Source organism: Lontra canadensis, unplaced genomic scaffold, assembly GCF_010015895.1.
Source record: "Lontra canadensis isolate GAN:19392208 unplaced genomic scaffold, GSC_riverotter_1.0 scaffold250, whole genome shotgun sequence".
Classification (NCBI taxonomy): domain Eukaryota; kingdom Metazoa; phylum Chordata; class Mammalia; order Carnivora; family Mustelidae; genus Lontra; species Lontra canadensis.
This window is the reverse complement of record NW_022631244.1, coordinates 242367-266957: the sequence shown is the minus strand read 5'-3', so window position 1 is coordinate 266957 and position 24591 is coordinate 242367. Positions and strand designations below refer to the sequence as shown.

Here is a 24591-nt window from a genome sequence, read left to right as displayed (position 1 = left end):
TATAAATTTTCATGTGCCACATTAGAAGTCCTTTATTGTAAAGACCATTATTTTGTCTGATGACAAACAGCAGCCATATTGTTAGTGATTATTCTGGACCTCCACGTAGGATAAATTCAATTTCTTCTTGAGATACAAGCTTCTTTCTGTATTTCTGAGGTAATATTTTCATTATTTCTGCAGTGTCTGGTGGACCCTGATGCATGCAAATCTGGTGATTTACTCCCTTTAGAATGCTGTGAAATTGAAGAAGAGTGGGATGGTAGTCCTGCTGATCTGAAACTTCTGATACACTGGGTTTAGGATTGTCTCTTCTGTCAGAGTACCATATTAATGGAGTATGTAGCTTGACTACTGGAATGACCCTGCCAGCAGATGCCATCTTCCTGTCCATCATCACCCTGCGATGGGGCAGCTTCTGGGGCACTTGCTAGGCACATAAATAATAGGAGCTCTGAGGAGTTGGGGATGGGCCCTACCTGTGATATATGGATTTGTTTATGTTACAGAAACAAAGCAAGAAACCCAAAACACTATTCATAACATATTAATTGATGTTGTTATTTTAAACTGTATTTTGGGGTATAGTTTAATATATATGTATGTACGCATATATATATATAATGTAAGACAGGCCAAAGATGGGACCATTTGAGCATTAAATAACGGTTCTCTAAAATGTTAAAATCTGCAAGTTTATAATGACAACATCATCATCAACAACAACATTCATGGGGAAATCAACTCATTATTTGAAAGTTGGAAAATACAGAAGATAACTTCATAACTATTTCACCTCAGGGTAACCAAATGGTTGAAAAGGCAGTGTCTCACGGAAGAACTTTAGCTAATAAACGTGTTAGGAATGGTAGGATTACAAGATCACCATTTTGCAAATCCCAGTGAAATATGGTTCTAGACAAGTATTATCAATGGCTGCTAAAAATATTAAAGTAAAAGCCTAAAGAGCTCTTCAGACTTTTTTAAATGATTGATGAATCAAGACTTACAATACCTGAACATATTAACCACAGCATCACTAAAAGAGAGCTAAGCTGACATATGTTGTCTCTTGATGTGATGTAACAGGAAGTCCACAGCATTGATTACAAAGTGTTCTTTATCCTTATCAGGGCTCTAAATCTAATAACCAGTTTACAGGAAATACAGGGGTTAGATGAACACATTAAATGGAATCACACCATAGAAATGCAAACGGGAAAATGTGAAAAATTCAACAGAACAAACCACCTGGCTTCTTAAGCAAGTAAGAAAGAGAAGAAATTGTTTCAGATTTAAAAAGACTGAAGACACAAATCAACTAAATGCAAAGTGAGACTTTGTTTCCTGACATTAACAAACCAACTATATAAGTATGTATTCAGAAAATAACTGGAGAAGTGGGACCTGTTATCATAGAAAGATATATTGAGGAAACAACTAGAGAAATGTGAAATGCTACTATGGTTATGATAAAATAAACAGTTTAATCTTTTGGACACTTTTTAAAAGTCTTACTACAAAACAGCAATGTTGGACTATATTAAAGAAAAAGACACTGATACATTTGCTTCACTCTTCAGTGAGTAGGGGAAATGACTGCAAAAGGGGGAGTACTCTGATCATAGGTGCTTCAAAGGATTGATGTTGTTCAGGGAAGAAGAAATTATTGTGGCCTGAAATCAGCAATGAAGGATAAGGAAGACATCCACTCCGTCTCTAGACCCAGTAATACCTGGCATAAAGAGGGAAAACACTTCTACTTGAGAAGTCTGTAGAAGAAACATTGCTCTCAGGAATCAGCCAATTTTGACTTGAAACAAAAATGTGAAGAGGGCTTTCAGTAAGAAGGCTGAGTTGTGTCTGCAAAGCCATGGATGTATACTGCAGGTTGCATACTACACAACCCCAGGGCTAAGAGAATGGATCCCCTAGAACCAAGCAGGCCATGACTGCAGGAGGCATCTCTGCAAGTCTCTCTTTAAATCCAAGGCTTTTTGAGGTCTTTCATGAAGGGGAGAAGACAACTACCTTGCAGATCCCCATGCTCTGATTTTAAAGAGACCTAAATCTGGCCACTTGTTACTTCAAGTACTTTTAGTTCCATTGGCTAGCAGAGCCACTCTCCTCCCTGCCTTTCCCACTCTGCTTCTGGACCAGGAGTCCAGCAGGTCAGAGACTTCACTCCACAGTCTCCATTTTTGTTCCCTTTCTGCTGCACAGAGATGTTTACCTTGTTTTTGAGTCCAGAAAAGTCTTTTTATTTTTATTTTATTTTTTAAGATTTTACTTATTTATTTGCCAGAGAGAGAGAGAGAGAGAGAGAGAGGGAGCATGAGCACGCACAAGCAGGGGGAAAGGCAGGCAGAGGCAGAGGGAGAAGCAGGCTCCCCACCAAGCAAGGAGCCCAATGCGGGACTTGATCCCAGGGCCCTAGGATCATGACCTGAGTCAAAAGTAGAGGCTTAACTGACTGAGCCACCCAGGTGTCCTGAGATAAGTCTTTTTAAAAATACATGTATTTCATATATTATTAATCTCTTTGGAGTCACAGGTAAGTCTCTCTCCCAAGTGTGAACTTAATGATACCATCTTAACCAGAAATCTACAAACTTTTTTAAAAGCCCATAATACCATCCTCTCTTAAAAACATTTTAAAGCTGGGGTGCCTGGGTGGCTCAGTGGGTTAAAGCCTCTGCCTTCGGCTCAGGTCATGATCCCAGGGTCCTGGGATCGAGCCCCACATCGGGCTCTCTGCTCAGCAGGGAGCCTGCTTCCTCCTCTCTCTGCCTGCCTCTCTGCCTACTTGTAATCTCTGTCTGTCAAATAAATAAATAACATCTTAAAAAAAAAACATTTTAAAGCTAATGGAATGGAATGAAAGTTTTTAAAGGAAGTTATATGGTTGTTTCTTTATAGCAACATGATACGCAGTGAAACAAACTAGCTGTTAATACCAGTTTGGGGAAATTCAATATTTTAACAGTACAATTGTATAAGCCTCTGCCATTATTCAACTACAAATAGGTTTCTTAAAATTCATATTTGCCTAAAGCATCCAATGCGGGGACTCGCTTTTTTGTGAACCTAGAACACTAGAACTAAAAAGGAATAAAACATCTCAGCCATATTAACAAAACACCCTGACAATTTTGGTTATAATTTCAAAACTATGTTAAATCCCACATCAGAAAGGTTCTGTGCCAAATATTTATTTTTTTGAAGATTTAAAGATTAAAAAAAGATTTAAAGATTTATGTACTTACTTATTTTTATTTTTCATTAATTAAATCATTTTTAGTTTGATGATCATGACTTTTTTTTTTAATTTTTAAAATTTATTTTCAGCGTAACAGTATTCATTGTTTTTGCACCACACCCAGTGCTCCATGCAATCCGTGCCCTCTCCAATACCCACCACCTGGTTCCCCCAACCTCCCACCCCCCGCCCCTTCAAAACCCTCAGATTGTTTTTCAGAGTCCATAGTCTCTCATGGTTCACCTCCCCTTCCAATTTCCCTCAACTCCCTTCTCCTCTCTAACTCCGCTTGTCCTCCATGCTATTTGTTATGCTCCACAAATAAGTGAAACCATATGATAATTGACTCTCTCTGCTTGACTTATTTCACTCAGCATAATCTCTTCCAGTCCCATCCATGTTGATACAAAAGTTGGGTATTCATCCTTTCTGATGGAGGCATAATACTCCATAGTGTATATGGACCACATCTTCCTTATCCATTCGTCCGTTGAAGGGCATCTGGGTTCTTTCCACAGTTTGGCGACCGTGGCCATTGCTGCTATAAACATTGGGGTACAGATGGCCCTTCTTTTCACTACATCTGTATCTTTGGGGTAAATACCCAGTAGTGTAATTGCAGGGTCATAGGGAAGCTCTGTGTTTAATTTCTTAAGGAATCTCCACACTGTTCTCCAAAGTGGCTGCACCAACTTGCATTCCCACCAACAGTGTAAGAGGGTTCCCCTTTTTCCACATCCCCTCCAACACACGTTGTTTCCTATCTTGCTAATTTTGGCCATTCTAAGTGGTGTAAGGTGGTATCTCAATGTGGTTTTAATTTGAATCTCCCTGATGGCTAGTGATGATGAACATTTTTTCATGTGTCTGATAGCCATTTGTATGTCTTCATTGGAGAAGTGTCTGTTCATATCTTCTGGCCATTTTTTGATATGATTGTCTGTTTTGTGTGAGTTTGAGGAGTTCTTTATAGATCCTGGATATCAACTTTTTGTCTGTACTGTCATTTGCAAATATCTTCTCCCATTCCGTGGGTTGCCTCTTTGTTTTGTTGACTGTTTCCTTTGCTGTGCAGAAACTTTTGATTTTGATGTAGTCCCAAAAGTTCATTTTCTCTTTTGTTTCCTTTGCCTTTGGAGACCTATCTTGAAAGAAGTTGCTGTGGCTGATATCGAAGAGGTTACTGCCTATGTTCTCCTCTAGGATTCTGATGGATTCCTGTCTCATGTTGAGGTCTTTTATCCATTTTGAGTATATTTTTGTGTACGGTGTAAGAGAATGGTCGAGTTTCATTCTTCTACATATAGCTGTCCAGTTTTCTCAGCACAATTTATTTTTTTTAAAGATTTTATTTATTCATTTGACAGACAAAGATCACAAGTAGGCAGAGAGGCAGGCAGAGAGAGAGGAGGAAGCAGGCTCCCCGCAGAGCAGAGAGCCCGACGTGGGACTCGATCCCAGGACCCTGGGATCATGACCTGAGCCGAAGGCAGAGGCTTTAACCTACTGAGCCACCCAGGCGCCCCCAGAACAATTTATTGAAGAGACTGTCTTTTTTCCACTGTATATTTTTTCCTGTTTTGTCGAAGATTATTTGACCATAGAGTTGAGGGCCCATATCTGGGCTCTCTACTCTGTTCCACTGGTCTATGTGTCTGTTTTTATGCCAGTACCAGGCTGTCTTGGTGATCACAGCTTTGTAGTAAAGCTTGAAATCAGGTAACGTGATGCCCCCAGTTTTATTTTTGTTTTTCAACATTTCCTTAGCGATTCGGTTACTGCCTATATTCTCTTCTAGGATTCGGGGTCTCTTCTGATTCCATACAAATTTTTGGATTATTTGCTCCAATTTTGGATTATTTGCTCTTTGAAAAATACCGGTGGAATTTTGATCGGAATGGCATTAAAAGTATAGATTGCTCTAGGCAGTATAGACATTTTAACAATGTTTATTCTTCCGATCCAAGAGCATGGAATGGTCTTCCATCTTTTTGTGTCTTCTTCAATTTCTTTCATGAGTGTTCTGTAGTTCCTCGAGTACAGATCCTTTACCTCTTTGGTTAGGTTTACTCCCAGGTATCTTATGGTTCTTGGTGCTATAGTAAATGGAATCGATTCTCTAATTTCCCTTTCTGTATTTTCATTGTTAGTGTTTCAAAGAAGAAATAACACCTATTCTCCTGAAGCTGTTTCAAAAAATTGAAGCAGAAGGAAAATTTCCAGATTCTTTCTATGAAGCCAGCTTTACCTTGATCCCCAAACCAGGCAAAGACCCTACCAAAAAAGAGAATTTCAGACCAATATCACTGATGAATATGGATGCTAAGATTCTCAACAAGATCCTAGCAAACAGGATCCAACAGCACATTAAAAAGATTATCCACCATGACCAGGTGGGATTCATTCCTGGGCTACAAGGATGGTTCAACATTCGCAAATCAATCAATGTGATAGAACAAATCAATAAGAGAAGAGAGAAGAACCACATGGTCCTCTCAATTGATGCAGAAAAAGCATTTGACAAAATTCAGCATCCGTTCCTGATTAAAATGCTTCAAAGTATAGGGATAGAGGGAACATTCCTGAACTTCATAAAATCTATCTATGAAAGACCCACAGCAAATATCATCCTCAATGGGAAAAAGCTTGCAGCCTTCCCGTTGAGATCAGGAACATGACAAGGATGCCCACTCTCACCACTCTTGTTCAACATAGTATTAGAAGTCCTAGGAACAGCAATCAGACAACAAAGAGAAATAAATGGTATCCAAATTGGCAATGAAGAAGTCAAACTCTCTCTCTTCGCAGATGACACGATTCTTTATATGGAAAACCCAAAAGACTCCACCCCCAAACTACTAGATCTCATACAACAATTCAGCAACGTGGCAGGATACAAAGTCAATGTACTTATTTTTATTTTTAAAGATTTATTTACTTACTTCATTTACTTATTTGGCGGGGAGGGGCAGAGGGAGAGGGAGAGATTTTTAAAATGCACCCATTTACTCTGTTCAATTTGGGGCATTTCCAAGATTAGCCTCTTGATATTTGTATCACCTAATACTTCTACCTGACCACAATATTTAGACTACTCAGATTGACATAAACCCAAAAATTCTGTTTCTACATTTCCAGAATATTCATTTAATCCTATACATAGATATAATCATAGCAATACTTACCATTTATTTTTGTTTTACATATATCATTTCATTTAATCCTCAAAATCACTCTATTATTAATTCTTATCTTTACAAAAGCCAGAGTGACTAAAACTCAATCTTGAATTATGGCAACTATGAAAAGCCAAAACTGTGCCCCTTGCTAAATTGAGAGGAGCAGGAGAGAAAAAAAAGGTAAAGAGGAGACCTGAGAAATGCTTCATCTCCTTCACCAGTACTCTCTCCCTTCTAGGCATTTCTTCCTGACAAAGACATCAGCTATTTCTTTCAGAAAGCATCATCCACTAAGATTCAGCCTGAAGGCAAAGGACAGAGGAAGAAAACTTCTCACTCCAGGTTACCATACACAGAAAAGCTGAGGTCCAGGGAGACAGGTAAAAATGAAGCGTATTGCCAGGTAGCAACTGCCAGGTCCAGCTCTGTATTTAACAATTTGGACTCAACATGATCCCTGGTTTCTGTATTGATAAAAAACAAACCAACCAACAGTCTACTAAATTTCTAAGGAAATTATGAAACTCCAAACCAGGCAAACACACACACAAAAATGTGATTGTTCAGTCCCTATGACAATCCATGCCCCCCCTCCACCTTACAACAAAACTAAGTGCTGCTTAATGTACAGTCCCCAGAAAGGGAATGCTCCCAAGTGGGAGATCTTCCCAGAAAAGCTCACCAGGGTTGCCAAATTAACCAAGCAACTAACTCTACTGCAAAGAAAAAGAGTTCTCAGTATATTCCTGGCCAGCTGGATTTTAGCTATGGACCTGGTAATAACAATGTGTTGTTTTCCCTCTCATCTTTTCCAAATTATTTTCATCATAGTCATCCTGTTTTCCCATCACTGCAGGTTAGCAATATGGGGGGTGGGGGCTGGAAAGGAAGAAGAATAAATAAAATTCACAGTTAGTTATAGTTTTCTAGACCAGAGATTTAGAACTGGATGGAATAAGTGGATGAATCTAAGTTATTTTCTTTTAGGGTGGGATGGGCTTGGTTTCAACTGCATACAGAATAGCTGCTTTAGTTATATAAACTGGCTGGTAAAGTGGCTCTCAATGCTCTCCACCTTCTGTTATTCACGTCCGTGGATACGTCTCTCCACTTGTGTGTGGATCGGATCTAGCAGTCTGCTTTCAGTGAACAGAATATGGTAAAAATGATGAGGTGTCACTTCTCAGTTCAGGGCATAAAAAACTGTGACTCTGTGACTTATGTCTTGCTTACACTCACTCTGGCCCTTCTCACTTGCTTGCTCTGATAAAGCAAGCTGCCAAGTTTTCAGCTGCCCTTTGGAAAGGCTACATATAAGGAACTGAAAGTGGCCTCCAGTCAACAAGAAACTGAATCCTTCAGTTCAACAGATCATCGTAAACAGAATTCTGCCAACACCATGTCAGTGAGCTTAGAAGCAAATCCTCCCCTAGTGGAGCCTTCAGATGTGACTAAAGCCCTAGCCAACACCTTGATTGTAGCCTTATGAAAGACTCTAAGCCAGAAAACCTCTCTAAACCATGCCTGGATTCCTGACCCACAGAAACTGAGAAATAACAAATGTTGTTATTTTAAGCCATTAAGTTTTAGGGTGATTTATTATGCAACAAAAAAAGATAACTAGTACAGTATGGTAGTAAACAGCCAAAGGATAAACCATAGTGGAAATGTGTTGGTTTTTGACTCCCCAGAATCAAATGCTCGTCTCTGGTAAACATACCCTGGTTCTCCTTTGGGGACCATTCTCTCCATTATTCTCAGTAACCAAGAGGTTTAGACAAGGTTGACTCATCCTCCCCCACAAACTAAATACACTCAACCTAATCTTGACACATTGAGACCTGATGCTGAGACTTCTGTTGGAATCACTGTGGAGAGTAAAGCACTCTTCTTGTTGGACTTGAAGTTGAGAGAGGTAAGCCTGGAACTATCAAGGCCATAAACGAGGGAGAGGTTTTGTAAAAATAAAGCCAATACAGAGAAAAGGAAAGTCAAGAAAGAGAAAATGATGAAATCTTGTTGACATTTAAGCCTCTGAATCCAACAATGCCTTGTCTACTTCTCGACTTCACATGAAGAAATAAGCTTATTTCTTCACTATTTACCTTAACTCAATTTGACATGAATTTATGGGAAAAAAAAAAAAAGAGAGAGAGATTTTTCAACATACTAATCTAGGAGGTTCCGTGAGAACAGGGACCAAATTTATTTTCATCACAACTTCATTTCCCATTGCCTACCCCAAGGGCTGGCAAGAAGGGATCACTCCATAAATATCTGTTGAATGTGTGAATGAAGGTATTCTAAGAAAAACACTGAATAGGCCTAACTTAGCAAAGGTGTAACGCAAATGTTTTATAATCACTGAAAGAGTAAAACAAAGCACCTTTAAAAAAATTAAAATAGTGCTCTAGTTCTAAAACTCTGAAAGATTATTTAGAAACATTATTTTAAGTATAAAGGGAATTTGGATTAGAAAAGTCATTTTAGCACCTCCACTGTTCACTTTATCTCGTGTAAAAATCCTCTAATCTCTAGGATGACTCCTTTTTATTATGTAAGAAAAACTCCTCTTTCTAGATATATTCTCATCTTGGGACATTTTTGAAATTAAGGTTAGAATTTATTTTAGCACTACTATATTAGCTAGCTCCCCATGCACTATGTGAATAAAATAATCATGTCCCCAAATCAACTGATTAGAACACCCAATGTGGGGCACCTGGGAGACTCAGTCGGTTAAGTGTCTGCCTTTAGCTCAGGTCGTGGGGTCCTGGATTTGAACCCTGCATCAGGCTCCCTGTTCAGCAGGGAGTCTGCTTCTCCGTCTCCTTTTGCCCTTCTCCCTGGCTTGTGCTCTCTCATGCACTCTCTCTCTCAAATTAATACATAAAATCTTATTAAAAAAAAAAAAAACTCACAATGCCTTCTTTGTCACAGATACAATACTATAAATAATGTTTTGGTTTCCAGGTTAATTAACAGCAATATCTATTTATACATAACCTCATCTAGATCCAAAAACTAATTTACAGGAAATGGAGAAGACAGAGGAGTATGTCAAACGACACCATAGTGAAACAAACAGTAAAGTCCAGACTGTGGGAAACTCTGTTGGACAAACCAATTTGGTTTCTTCAACAAATAAAATGCAGGGAGTAAAAACAGAGATTGAAGGGGAATCTATAAATTAAGAGACTTAAAGACATGTCAACCAATTACAACTTGTAAACCACTTTGGATCTTGACTCAAACTAACTTTAAAAAATGTGACATGTAGAAAACGACTGAAAATTTAATCACTTCCGGGATATTTGATAATATTAAGGAATTATTATTTTTAAGGTACAATAATGGTATTTTGTTTATGTTAAAAGAGTCCTGGGACACCTGGGTGGCTCAGTGGGTTAAAGCCTCTGCCTTCGGCTTGGGTCATGATCCCAGAGTCCTGGGATCGAGCCCGGCACTGGGAGCTCTGCTCAGCAGGGAGCCTGCTTCCTTCCTCTCTCTCTGCCTGCCTCTCTGCCTTCTTGTGATCTCTGTCTGTCAAATAAATAAATAAAATATTAAAAAAAAAGAGTCCTTATCTTTTAGTTGTATACTGAAAATTTTACAGATAAAATATATCTGAATTGGCTTCAAAATAATGGGGAAGGAGAAAGATACGGACATGGATGGGGCAGGCTTGATCATGGGTTGATGGTTGTTAGGGCTGGGTGATGAGTACCTAGAGATTCATTACACTGTTCTGTCTACTTCTGTGTAGGTATTAAATTCTCCATAATAAAAAGTTTAAAAATTTAAAGATAAGTGAACAGAACAAAGAAAAACTATAATGTAGAGCTAACTATTATTAATCTAGTGATATTATTCAAATTAAAAAATCTGGACACTTAAGCTAAAGAATATTTGAGTAGACCTAGAAATTACAAGACATATGCTTCCAAATAATTATAATACTCTGAATTCTGAATATGAAGACAGAGGCAACAGTTACAGACAGGAGGAAGAAGACTTAGAAGGTACAGGTTCACCTTTCTCTGGCAGAGGGTTTGCCACTGGCACATAGTCTTTGGCCTCTTCCTCCTACCTTTTGCCAACCAACTTTTAAAATATTTGTTGAGCATTTATCATACGTAAGACACTGGGCTTGAATGAACACAGTACTATGCCTTTAAGAAGCTTACAATTGCATCGATAACCCCTCCCACTGGACTTCTCAGTCCTGAACATTTCCACCTACCTCCCATTGCCACATTCTAACCTTCCTGTCTTATTTTACTCCAAAAGTACTTGTTTTTCTCTCCCTAATTCCCAGTAAAAACTTCTTACCATTTTCCCACTTTGGCTTGCCTTAAGTAATTCTTAAAAGGAAAAAAAAATTTTTAAAAATCAGGTTAAATAAGCTTCTACAATTATAAATAAATAAAATTATATAACTCTGACAGTGACTAGCAGGCTAGGCCTGCCATGGGGTCAGCCCCTAACTGGAGGGGTTAGATCAAACTTGTCACAGCTTCTTCCCCCACTTCCTCAACTGAATCCATACATTCCCTAAACGCTTTGAGTTTCACCATCCCTGCCTCAACCCTACCAACAAAGTAGCTGTGGGCACTAGGGTTCTATAATGGTGAGAGGTTCTTAACCTTAGGTCATGAAAAAGTCATTAATGGCATAGTTAAAATATTTCCGATATGCCTGAATTTTTATAAACTTGATTTAAATATACTTAGTGAAGATAATTCCATATTCTGTATAGTGAGCTGATGAGAGAAGAAGCAGGGTTAATCAGCCATGGAACATAATCATACCTGCATGGTTCTTCGTTTAGTTAATGTTACTTGAAAATTTTTCCACTCCCAACGTTGCTCCACCACATGTGCAAAAACAACATGCCCATTTCCACAGGCTCCAGCAATCTGAGTGCCATCAATTGACCATGCGATGTTAAATATGCTGCCAGTGTTGGGCTTTTCTAAAGCATATGACCACTGGAGAAGAAAGAATGAGAGAAAAATTGATATACTGAAAAAAAAAATCTTAAAGAAGTTTTAAATTGAGCATACATTAACATTTTAAGATAATTTTTAAAAGACTGTGTCTTCATCCTAGAATTAATATTTTTCATACTAAAATGTGTACTGAACAGAAGATATGGATGTAATATTTAAAGTACATAGTAGAATACGATATAAATATGTAAAATCTCTCAAGCACTGCAAAACACCCATACCATTTCCATTTGCATCATTATTTTTAAGTAATAATACTGAACGGGTAAATACAAAGACTCTATAGAAGGAAAAAAAGATACCTTACTATTAATTCTTAAGGATCTCTATAGTCCCTACATCTAAAAGATTGGTTTTAATATTCCAATAGTGTCACTAAAAAATTGAAACTAAACACACAATATAACTAAGACATCTCTGATATACATTTTAAATCATGAAAGATAGGTTATGGATCTTTTCTTGTTTTTTTTTTTCATAATGTAGTAAATATAACCTCTTCTAGCGTCTACTACCTTTTTGAGAAAGTTATCTCATCAATAAGCATTAACTGGGATGAAAGAGACTCTGTGTGTGTGTGTGTGTGTGTGTAAGACAGTAAGAAAAAGACTTTTAAAAGATGCTATTACAAGGGGCACCTGGGTGGCTCAGTTGGTTAAAGCCTCTGCCTTCGGCTCAGGGCATGATCCCAGCATCCTGGGATTGAGCCTCAGCCTCACATCCAGCTCTCTGCTCAGCAGGGAGCCTGCTTCCCCCTCTTTGTCTCTGCCTGCCTCTCTGCCTCTTTGTGATCTCTGTCTGTCAAATAAATAAATAAACTCTTAAAAAAAAAAGATGCTATTACAAGCATTTTCTTTCATTTTTTCAGATGCAACATACATATTTGCTAAAAGGATGATTTATTTATTTGACTAAACTGATATACATTCTCTTCCCATTCTTCCAACCTTACAGCCCAAAGTCAAATTAAGTCTTGATTTTTGTTGTTGTTGATTTTTTGGTTGCTCTTGGTGGGTATTTATTTTGTTGTACAATATTGCTGCTTCAAATGTGTTCATTGTTAGCTATGGGCTCACTGACCAAAAAATGTGGAGAAAATGGGAAAGATATAGAAAAAGATTCATTAATTCACACTATTATCAAAAAAGACTTTAAATTCTCTATAAAGTTCATATATACAATAAATATGCTGAATGATTCTTTCCACTCACTGACACTTTTTTTCAACTCCCTTCCACCATCCTTTAAACCTCTACCTGTTGCTTAAGTAAAAGGCCTATAGGGTACCTGGGTGGCTCAGTTGGTTAAGTCTTTCGCTCAGGTCATGATCCTGGAGTCCCAGGGTTGAGTCCCCACATTAGGCTCCCTGCTAAGCAGGGAGTCTGCTTCTCCCTCTGACCCTCACCCTCTCATGCTCTCTCTCTCAAATAAATAAAATCTTTAAAAAAAAAATAAAAATGAAATGCCTATAAAAAAGTTATCATGGAGAAGGTAATGAACCAACTTTCACTTCATCAGCAGTATGAAAATGTTAGAAACTTCCTTTTCTAAAATTAAGAAGCGCAAGTTCAAGAAAAGAATATATGTAATAGTTGAAATCATCTTTTTAAAAATAAGACAAAGAACATTAAGGATACCAACAATATGCTTCTGGCAATAAAATGAAATCAACTTATTTGTGTTTGACAAACAGTATTATGAAATCCTGCATGACTACTATTTTACATAAAAATTAAGTGGTTGGTATAGGCAAATGAGACTTGATTGTTAATATACAAAACAGATTGGACTAGGCTTATGGCACATCTGTCATTCTAAAACTAGTCTATTCTCATGGTGTAGATGCAACAAAGATCTCATTTTAAAACCACAGATTCATATTTTAAAATATTACTTTTTTTGAGAGAGAGAGAGCATGTGAGAGCAGGGACTGGGAGTGGCAGAAAGGAGCAGAGGGAGAGAAAGAATCTTAAGCAGGCTCTATGCCCAGCGTGGTGCCTGACACAGGACTCGAAGTCACAACCCTGAGATGATGACCTGAGCCAAAATCAAGAGTCAGATGCTTAACTGACTGAGCCACCCAGGTGCCCCTTAAACCTATTTACTCTAAAGTGTGATCTTAAAATACCCAAAGAACCAAATCAGCCAGAAAGATACATTTTACTAAAATTAAACATAGAAAAATGTATCTAAGAACCCCTGGATGACTGATCCTAACTAAAAGGAGAAACTGGAAAGAAATGTGTAGATAATACTATCATCACCCTATATATCTCTGACTTCTTTTAGTCTGTAAGGTTCATCAACAATGACATCTGCAACACGCAACTTATCCCTAAAAACAAACTTCAAAGAATATAACAGTACCATGATATTAAAGTTATATTAAATATTTATATTTTTATTTAAAATTAAGAAGTGTTTTCTTTTAGATGACTATTAGTTTTAAAAAAAAAAAATACAAGCACAAGCAAATCATCAAAGAATGGGTCTTTAATAGTTATGAAATCTGGGGAGTGGGGTTGGGAGATAAGGTGATTTTGTCCAGTCAGTAAATTTAACAATTATTGGTAAGTCAAAAGGATCTATTTATCATCGGTGCTTTAAACAGACTTCTAGGGGCGCCTGAGTGGCTCAGTCAGTTAAGCGTCGTTAAGTGTCCTACTCTTGCTTTCAGCTTGGGTCCTGGTCTCAGGATCATTGGATTGAGCCCCCATTCGGGCTCCACGCTCAGCAGGGAGTCTGCTTGAAATTCTCTCTCTCCTTCTCCCTCTGCCCCAACCCTGCTGCTGTACTCTCTCAAATAAATAAATAAGTCTTTAAAAGTAAATAAAGAGATTTTTTAATACTCTCAGCCTCTTCTCTTCCCCAAATATGCCATGGAATATTCACGTTTGTGTTTCAAACTCTAGAAAGAAATAAGGCAGCCTCCCTAGATGTAATTTAGTGATAGTCGCAGTAAGAACTGTGAAGATGAATTTTTAAATATCCCTCTCACTTAACATTTAACACTTTTCTTTTGCTTTAAGGCAACTATCCCTTACTTTTTTAGGATATGCCCGGGCCAGGAGCGTCTATATTCCCTATGATCTTGTTAGAAATGTAAATTAATGGACCCAACTCCTCTGAGGGCCAGGAAACTTTTAATGAGTTCTTTCGGGGATTCTTAAGCATGGGAAAGTTAGGACACTGGTTCTTAACTCTGGTTGCACATTAGAATCACCTGGGGTGCTTTTATAAAAGATAACAAAACCCAGGGACCCAATCAATTAAGTCCAGAAATTCTTGGAATGGGATTTGGGTACATTTTTTTCAAGTTCTCTATGCAATTTTAACATACAGCCACTGTTCTATGAGAAAAGCAAAATCTGTAATTTGGTCTAAGACTATCATTAACAACTGGCTCACTGTTAATACCCTGCCAATTCATCTGCCAGCTCTTGAGAAAATTACATGACCCATGTCTTGGCCTCTAATCCAGCTTCTCATATTTATGCGTAAACTTGTTTTTTTACATTTGTTACCAAGTCCAAGCTTGCTCTGCTTACCACATGACAGGACAATTAAGTTGAGCGGCTAGATGTTGGGGCAAGGAGAGTGACTTTGTTTGGAAAAAAAGACTGTGTAACCTCTTTGTCTTTGATCAGTTGATCTTTGAGTACAGGAATCTGGTCATGTAGTTTCTGTATATCCTTCCTCATCTCCTCGAGTGAGTTAGATTTTGGGTAAAAAGCAGTTTTTGCAAACCTTATCTGTAACGTGCCTGAGTGCAGGGCTAAGTAGAACTTTCTAAGCAAGGGAAATCAAGGCAATATGGAGTCAGACATGCTAAGTTTCTCCTTGTTACACATTCATCAGCCTAATTTTTCCTCTTTCACTTTTTATTATTAGACTTCCAAACAAACTAAAGTAGGAAGAGTAACAGAAAGCACAGGTTTTCAAACTTTAGTGTGCATTAGAATTACCTAGAGGGATTGTTAAAATAGATTACTGGACCCACTCCAGTTTCTCTGATACAGTAGATGTAGGGTGGGTACGGCCAAAACGTGTTAGATGACACCATGAGACTGCAGAGGGCAAAATCCAGACTGTGGGAAACTACAGGACATGACCCAGTTTCTTTAACTACAGAAAATTACAAAGGGAAAAAAATTTGGAAGGGGAACTTACAGATCAATCACAATGACTGTATCTTATTTGCATCTTAATTTCAACAAACTGAAAAAGAAAAGAGTTGAAAAGTTTGAACAGTGACTGGATATTTGCTAATATTAAGGAATCTGTTAATTGTTTTAGGTGGTTGTCCACTATAAGCAACATGAAAATCAAGAGATATCTTCCCCCTTCTCTTTTTCCTCTGTCTGATTTTAAGTAGTATCTTTTTATTCCCAATTAACATCTGCAAGCAACCTTATTCTACTTTTCATACACTTCCATTCTACTCCCATTTTTGCAATGTGTACCTATAGCTGATACCTATTATACTGTATCCTTCACAGACATTTTGTCTTAGTTCTCAGTAAATATGTATCTTGTGCTCACAATCAGTAACTTATTTTGCTATAACCCTAGTCGTATTATTAATCTGAAGCTAATTCTCCAGTAGACTCCTTGAAATACTCATGGGAACCACATTCCTTGAGTCCTTATATGTTTATAGCAGTTTGCTTCTGAACCTTAAAGTTCAGAATGGCCAGATATAAAATGTTTGGGCACCTATTCTTTGAGTACCCTATGTTTACCTATAGTCTAGCATAAAGTGTTGTTATCAAAGTCTAGTGACATTTTCATTTTCTCCCCTGTATGAGTGACTTAGTCTTCTCCTTGGATGTCCACAGAATTTTTTTCTTTTTCTTTAAACTCCTATAGTTTTTTTTAGTATATATCTGGGTGTTGGCTATCTGGGTAATTCTCCTAGGTATCTGGTATGCCTTTTCAATATCAATTTTAAATCCCTGACGTTTGAGGAAATCTTTCTTGAGTGGTAGCTTTTAGTATTTGTTCTGTTCATAACTTTGGGCTTCTCCTTTGAAGACTACTATTATCGTAGTAGTCTTCGCATCTTTACCTTCTGTATCTATCATTTTCTATCAAAACTTTGTATCTCTTTTGCCCTTTCCTTGCTTCCATTTTACTTCCTATTATCCCTTAAGGCAATATCCATTGTTTATTTGCCTTATATTCCTTCTAGTTTCATCTTCACTTCTGTAATAATTTTTCCCTTTTTTATAATCCTCTTCTGAGTTCTGCCATCTCTCCTTTAAAATCTCCCTTTCTCTAGTCACCTCATTTCTTAATTTTCCTAGTTTTGATTTATATGGTTATTTCATAGCTTTTGCATGTTTTTAATATCCTTCAACTTGTTTTGAATTATTTGGCAGGGCTTGTCTATTTATGGCATGCCTTCATTATCTTTGGCAACATTATGTAATTTGACTAAGATCCTGTTCTGCGACTATGATCCTACAGATTTCTGTCCAGTTTCCACTTCTATTTGAACTAATTGGCCTGTCTCACTTTCAGGCATTTATTGGCAATTTGGGAGTTCTTTTCTCATGATCTGAGAAGCCTAGCTGCCTTTCCTCTGCTTCCTCACACACAGATGCTGAGACTATGTTTACGTGTCAGTGGTATTTTGGAAAACCACTTGGATTTGGGAGTTTGTAGGAATATGATATCATCTAAGTTTTGTTGTAGTGGCTGTCTGTGGAATATTGGTTATACTCTTACTTTCTGTTTTATGGGGAGATTTGAAAAGATTCAAAAATTATGACATTATACCCAACAACATAGATAAATCTCACAGACATATGGTTGAATGAAAAAAATTAGACGAAAGTAAAAATACTGTATGATTCCATTTATATAAAAGTCACAAGCAGGCAAAACTAAACTATGATCACATAGTCAGAATAGCAGTTACAATAGAGGAGTAACTAACTGGGAGGAAACCCAGTGAAAGTTTCTGGGTTGTTAATATTTTTCATATCAGTGAGTGGTGGTTTCTTGGGTATTTATATACATAAAAATTTACTGAGCTTACACATAAGATACTGTATATGTTATATCTTAATTTTAAAAAAATGCTGCCTCTGCCATTATCTTTCCCCCTTAACCTATTTTTATTGAAATTATGCTTTGCTTTCATAGTTTGAGTGTTTTGAGACATAACATAATATTGAACTAAAATAAGTATACAACATCAATACTAAAAAGTAAAGATACATACAAATATATTTGCAGTAATCATAACCATGTAAAAATATGTCTGTTCAGAGGCACCTGGCTGGCTCAGTCAATACAGCATGTGACTCTTGATCTCAGGGTTTTAAGTCTAAGCCCCATGTTGGGTGTAGAGATTACCTAACAACAACAACAACAACAAATATATATATATATATATATATATATATATATATATATAAAAGTCTGTCCGAAGACTTGAAAGGTATAAAGGTTCATACAAATATGAAAATATTAATTTTTTTTGTATGTTATGATTATCACATTATATTTTGGTTTTTGTTTTCATTATTTTTGTTATATTGATTTTTGCTGCTAATTTCCTCAAAATATAAGCTTTTTTGTTTATCTAATTAAACTGTTTAATATTAATCACTATTTGTGCCTTCACAATACTGGTGAAGTAGTCTATCTTTCCCCCCTAATTCAAAGCAATAAATTGATTGCAGCAACCACAGTTTTCTTAGGATACAGAGTATGAAAAGGTAAACAAATACTAATTTTGGCTTGGTTAAGAACAAATAATTTCTAAAAACACAAGATAAGCAAAGAACAGGAAAAAAAGCAAGAGAAAAAGCAGTAATTATAAAATAAGTTTATAGAACACAAATGTGATCTGTATTCAGAATATGTTATTCAAGTAAAACATCAATGTTACTTTCAGTTGCCTATAAAGAAGCACTATGTCACTGAGCAAGAGCACAGCAGTTGTTGATGGGCAAGCTTTTGAGAGGTTTAGCAATATTTTTTTCTAAAGCAATCTTGAAAAATTTTAAGGCTGGTCAGTTTGGTTTTGACTCTGGCACCTCCCCAAATACCCAGAACGTTGATGGTGTTCTATGGCCAACCCAAATTCTCTCCATAAAGGGCCATCTCCCTGTGTAATAGTATTTTATACCTCTCTCCTCACTCTCTCATTTGAAATCTGCTCTCAACTAGCCAAATACTTGGAAAAGGACCTGAAAAGAATAATTTCTTAAGTCAAAGCAATAAAACTAATAGAAATTTTGTTAACAATAAGGTGGTGAAAGCCTTCCCCAGGGTATTTCCACCCACATACTCATTGCCACATACTCATGGCCCTGAACTTCAGTTACAAAGACACAATCTTCTATTACTGTTATAACAAATTACCACAAACTTAGAATGGTTCATAGATCATAAATCCAACACTGTTTTCACTGAGCTAAAATCAAGGTGTTGTTGCTACATCTACATTTCTTCTTTGAGGCTCTAGGGGAGGATCTGTTTCCTTGCTCATTCAGGGTCTTAGCAGAATTCAATTTCTTACACCTTAGGATGGAAGTCCTCATTTCTGTGCAGGCCACTGGCAGCTTCTAGAGGCACCTGCATTCATCTGCTGTGGAGCCCTTTCACCATCTTTAAAGCCAGCAACAGCAGAATGAGTTGCTCTTACTTTGAATCTCCTCCTCCTTCATCCTTTAAACTAGCTGGGAAAGATTCTCTGCTTTTAAGGATTTACAATTAGACTGGGCCAATCTGAATAATCCAGGATAGTCTTACCATCTGAAGGTCCATACCTTTAATCATATCGTCAAAGTTCCTTCTACCTTTTAAGGTGACATAATCACAGGTTCTGGGGATTAGGGCATGGACATCTTTGGGGGTCCATTATTTGACCTACTGTGAAATTATAGCAGTCAATTTAGAAATTTTAGTATTTATCGTTTTTTTTCAAGATTTTATTTATTTGAGAGAGCACACGTGAGAGAGCACGAAGGAGGCGGTAAGGGCAGAGAGAGAGGGAGAACCAGCCTCCCCACTGAGCAGAGAGCCCAACTTGGGGCTCCAAGTTGGAGGTCCTGGGAGCCCAACTTGGGGGTCCTGGGAGCAGAAGGCAGACACTTAATGGACTGAGCCACCCAGGTGCCCCAATTTTGGAGATTTTAAGTTTTTTTTCTAAAGATTCAGACTCAGATATAAGCATAAACACATTAACCAGTACTTTTACCACTTTTTCAAGTAGTTTGGGGTTTGTGGTTTTGGCTTTCAAAGGTTCATTCACAGTTAAAAAGAAACTAAACAATAATTTGATCATTTTGTCGCCAAGTGGTAGTAGAATCTTGGTATTGTTCACATGGTATCGAATTCTCAAGGATATCCAAAAGAAATGATTTAAAAATTACTGAACAAGTTGTTTTTAGAAAGAAGAAAGAATCAAAATGGCTTTATGACATCAAGCAAAATATGCATTTAATAGCCTACCATTAAGTTATACAGAAAGCATTGATATTATATAGGCATACCTTATTTTATTGTACTTTATTGGCTTTTATAGATACTGCATTTTTTACAAATTGAAGGTTTGTGGCAACCTGTAACAAGCCAGTCTATTGATGTTGTTTTTTCTAATGTATCTGCTCACTTTGTGTCTCTGTGTAACAATTTGGCAATTCTTACAATATTTCAAACTTTCTCAATATTATTATATGTGTTACAGTGAACTGTGATCAGTGATGTTATTATTGTAATTGTTTTGGGGCACCATGAACCAAGTCCATATAAGACAGCAACCACAATCCTAATCAATCAGCAGCCATCCACACTAAAGCAAAACCCTCTACCAGCAAAGATTATGACTCACTGAAAGCTCAGATGATGATTAGTCTTTTTTAGCATGAAGTATTTTTTAATTAAGGTATATAAATATTTTTTTAGGCATAATGCTATTGCACACTTAACAGACTACAACGTAGTGCAAACATAACTTTTACATGCATTGGGAAATAAAGAGTTGCATTTTGCTTGCTATATTCTGATATTCGCTTTATTGCAGTGGTCTGGAACCAAGCCTACAAAATCTCTGAGGCACGTCTTTATTAAGAAAAAGCAAGCTATTTTTTTCGTGAATATTTCCTGATGGTATGAAAAAATTAGACTCTTAAACAGAATCTTCCTTAGAGAAAATATGAACATCTTAGAATCCTGAGGGGAAAATCCTTAAGGATCAATTTTAGATTATTAAAATTTAAACAGATAATACTAAACAGATGATACTAATATGCCCTAATGGTCTGGGAAAAAAATCTATAGAATTTCTTCAAAAAGGGAAGAGGGGGGCACCTGGGTGGCTCAGTTGGTTAAGCAGCTGCCTTCGGCTCAGGTCATGATCCTGGAGTCCTGGGATGGAGCCCCTCATCAGACTCCCTGCTCAGCAGGAGTCTGCTTCTCCTTCTGACCCTCTCCCCTCTCATGCTCTCTCTCTCAAATAAATAAAATCTTTAAAAAAATAAATAAAAAGGAAAGAGGTTCAGAAAGGAAAGATAATTTAACTAAAAATGATTAAATAAAAGGAAATAACATCTTTCCTTAAATCAAAATAAAGGATTTAAAATTTTTACATGACTGATTTCTAGTGCTAACTAATCAGAATGTGTGAATATTGGAGTTTAGTTTATGAGGTATTTTTTTATGCAGAAGATACTATGAGAGAGATAGCAAAAGAGGAAATTATACCACTTCTCCAAATGGAGGGTGGAGGAACAATGACATATTGTGTAGAAGGAGTTAGTGGACTGGTCCATGTGTAACAGGAGCTTTTGCATGATTTTAGCATATGTACACATAAAGAACATTTGTCAACGGAAGTGAAGTTCTGTGCTTCTAGACAGAGATAATTAAATTTAGATTTTTAGGTACCAAAATCAGAAAAAAGCAATATCAAATTTGTGCTTATTGGTTAAAAAAAGAGCTCTAGTTATTTTTTTTAAAAACCCACATTTTAATGTTTTTAAGATAATTGACCAGAGAGAAACCTTACTTAAACCAAATTTAGTCTCATTCTAAGTACAGACATACCTAAAAACTTGCCAATACTCTATTCCTTCTCCATTCTCCCACAACAATTATAATCTTTGCCATTAAATAACCATGTTATTTAATTATCTGTTTACATATCAGTACTCTCAATAGAGGGTGAGTTACTCCTAGAGGACATACATGAATATTATTCTTTGACTAGCTAGAGTATCACAGAGAGCTTAGCACACATCAATATTTGTTAAATGAATGAATGAATAAATATGCCTGTGTCCTTAGCAAAGAATTCTTTCCCAGAGTTCAACCATAACTTCAGCCTTTTTTTTTTTTAAGATTTTATTTATTTATTTGACACACAGAGAGAGATCACAAGTAGGCAGAGAAGCAGGCTGAGAGAGAGGAGGAAGCAGGCTCCCCGCTGAGCAGAGAGCCCGACTCGGGGCCTGATCCCAGGACACCGGAATCATGACCTGAGCTGAAGGCAGAGGCTTTAACCCACTGAGCCACCCAGGCGCCCCTGACTTCAACTTTTTTAAAATAGAAAAATCCAAGGAACAAATTAAAAGCCAAAGATTTAGAAATCTTAAAGTAGCTTTCTCAAAAACTTCAAGTATTGCAGAATGGTGGAATTGAAAGGAAGGAGGTAATCACTTAGCTCAGCCCATTTAACTCTGTAAATTCACCACTGGAGTCTTGATCTTGACTCCAGGGCTCTACAACCATGTCAATACTACTCCTACATTAAAGTACATTACAACATGGGGTGCCTAGGTGGCTCAGTGGATTAAGCATCTGACTCTTGATTTCGGCTTAGGTCATGAACTGAGGGTTGTGGGATTGAGCCTCACGGCCCGGCTCTACACTCTGTACAGAATCTCCTTGATAGTCTCTCTTTCCCTCTGCCCCTCCCACTGCTCACATACTCTCTCTCTAGTAAGTAAATAAAATCTTTAAAAAAATAAATATAATATGCCATCATACTGCACAGCCAATACAGAGAACAACTGAGAATGCATTTATAAAGTGTTGACTTATTCATTAAAGGATTTTTACATCCTTGAAAAAGAAGAGACCATTTTTACCCTGTATTCTGTCAAACTGCTTAGGCACAGAGTTCCCCACAAACGCAACAAGAAATATTTACACTAAAACACAAGATTTAACTGTAAAAACTTACAAAAGCACCTCCCAAATGCCAATCTCACCTTTCTCTTTACTACTGCTATATAAATATACTAGATTAAAAGGATTCTCAAAAGCATGTATCCTTAGCCAAGTCGGATGAATTCAGTTCATAAAAGTGTGTGTTTACAGATTAAGTTTAGGGGGAAGAGATGATAGATGCAAAGTTTCTTACATTTCTTTGTTACACTAATGATTTTTAAAATCAATATTCTCCCTCATATCCCAGGAATTAGGAAATTGCAGGCTATCTTAAATTGTATGTGTTGACATCCGTAATTGACAATGAAAAGTTACATATAGCAGTAAGACCAGTTACTGCAGGTGATGAATCGCTGCAATTATTTTAATTGAATGGAAGAATGAATGAACAGAGGGAAGTCTTTTTATTATAATAACGGAATATTCAAGAACAGTGAAAAAAAAATGGCAAAAGTTGTCTTACACAAGCAATAGCACCACCTGCTGATTAATAAAAGCAATAACGTAGGTTAATTGAAAAATCTGGCCAAAGGTATCTTTTCCCTTGAATTCTGTTCCATTTAATGTAACATAATGCAATTCAATAATATATTCTGTATATTTCTTAATACTAACTAATTTAACTTGAAAGTATCTATTTCATGTATTTGAATAATGTGTTTATTAAAAATCAAAGTTAAAAAATTTTATTATCAAATAAAGGGGAAAATTATGGTACTATGGATTTTAATTTTTATTTCATAAGTAATTTACTTGTACCATAATTTATTTTACTAACAACTCAATACTGTATATTTAGTTTATGAAATTCCCTGACCACCTCACCTAAAATAATGCCATCTTCCTTACCTAGCCTTATTTTTTTATGTCATTTATTATCACTTAACATATTATATATTGATTCTGTTTATTTGTTTGTGTATAGCTTTTCATCTGCTGGAATGAAAACTCTAGAGAGCAGAGAATTTATTTTGTTTATTGCTGTTTCTTTAACACCTAGGGCAAGTGCCTGGCATGTAATAGACACAATAAATATTCATGAAGGAATGAATGAATATGAAAATAAATGAACAAATGAATATGCAATGCATCTTTAAACTTCCTTGAAAGGATAATAGTGGTGTCAAAGTTTCAAGGATCTAGATAGATTTTGCCAAATTATACTTGAGAAAAGTTGTACCACTTAATACACCCTTCACCGCTTTGTAAGGAGACCCATTTTCCCTGGGTCTCCTTACAAAGTGGCATTACACTGTGATTTTTATTTGTATCATGAAGAGACTGATCATATTTTTGGGTTCTGCAGATATTTGCGATATACTTTTTATTCTTTGCTCATTTTTTTTCAGTTCAAGATAATCTATTTGATTCCTTTTTATAATTTCTCTATTGATATTTTCTGTTTAGACTTTGCTCATTTTTTTTCAGTTCAAGATAATCTATTTGATTCCTTTTTATAATTTCTCTATTGATATTTTCTGTTTAGACTTTGTTCTTCTGTTTTTTTTCTTTAAAAAATTTATTTCTAGACACAAAAAGATGGAAGACCATTCCATGCTCTTGGATTGGAAGAATAAACATTGTTAAAATGTCTATACTGCCTAGAGCAATCTATACCTTTAATGCCATTCCGATCAAAATTCCACCATTATTTTTCAAAGAGCTAGAGCGAATAATCCTAAAATTTGTATGGAATCAGAAGAGACCCCAAATTGCTAAGGAAATGTTGAAAAACAAAAATAAAACTGGCGGCATCACGTTACCTGATTTCAAGCTTTACTACAAAGCTGTGATCACCAAGACAGCATGGTACTGGCATAAAAAAAGACACATAGACCAGTGGAACAGAGTAGATATGGACCAGACATGGGCCCTCAACTCTATGGTCAAATAATCTTTGACAAAACGGGAAAAAATATACAGTGGAAAAAAGACAGTCTCTTCAATAAATGGT

At 36.6% G+C, this 24591-nt stretch overlaps 1 protein-coding gene and 1 pseudogene across 13 annotated transcripts in view; both read right to left on the bottom strand.

Annotated features, from left to right (window-relative positions):
- LOC116862506 (intraflagellar transport protein 80 homolog) overlaps nucleotides 1-24591 on the bottom strand; it is a 117374-nt gene that overhangs the window by 40533 nt on the left and 52250 nt on the right. For all 13 annotated transcript variants that reach the window (XM_032849827.1, XM_032849833.1, XM_032849836.1 and 10 more), the window contains one exon: nucleotides 11250-11429. In XM_032849827.1, coding sequence (XP_032705718.1) covers nucleotides 11250-11429 — 180 coding nt within the window. The remainder of the gene's footprint in view (nucleotides 1-11249; nucleotides 11430-24591) is intronic.
- Nucleotides 8-461, bottom strand: LOC116862510 (annotated as a pseudogene).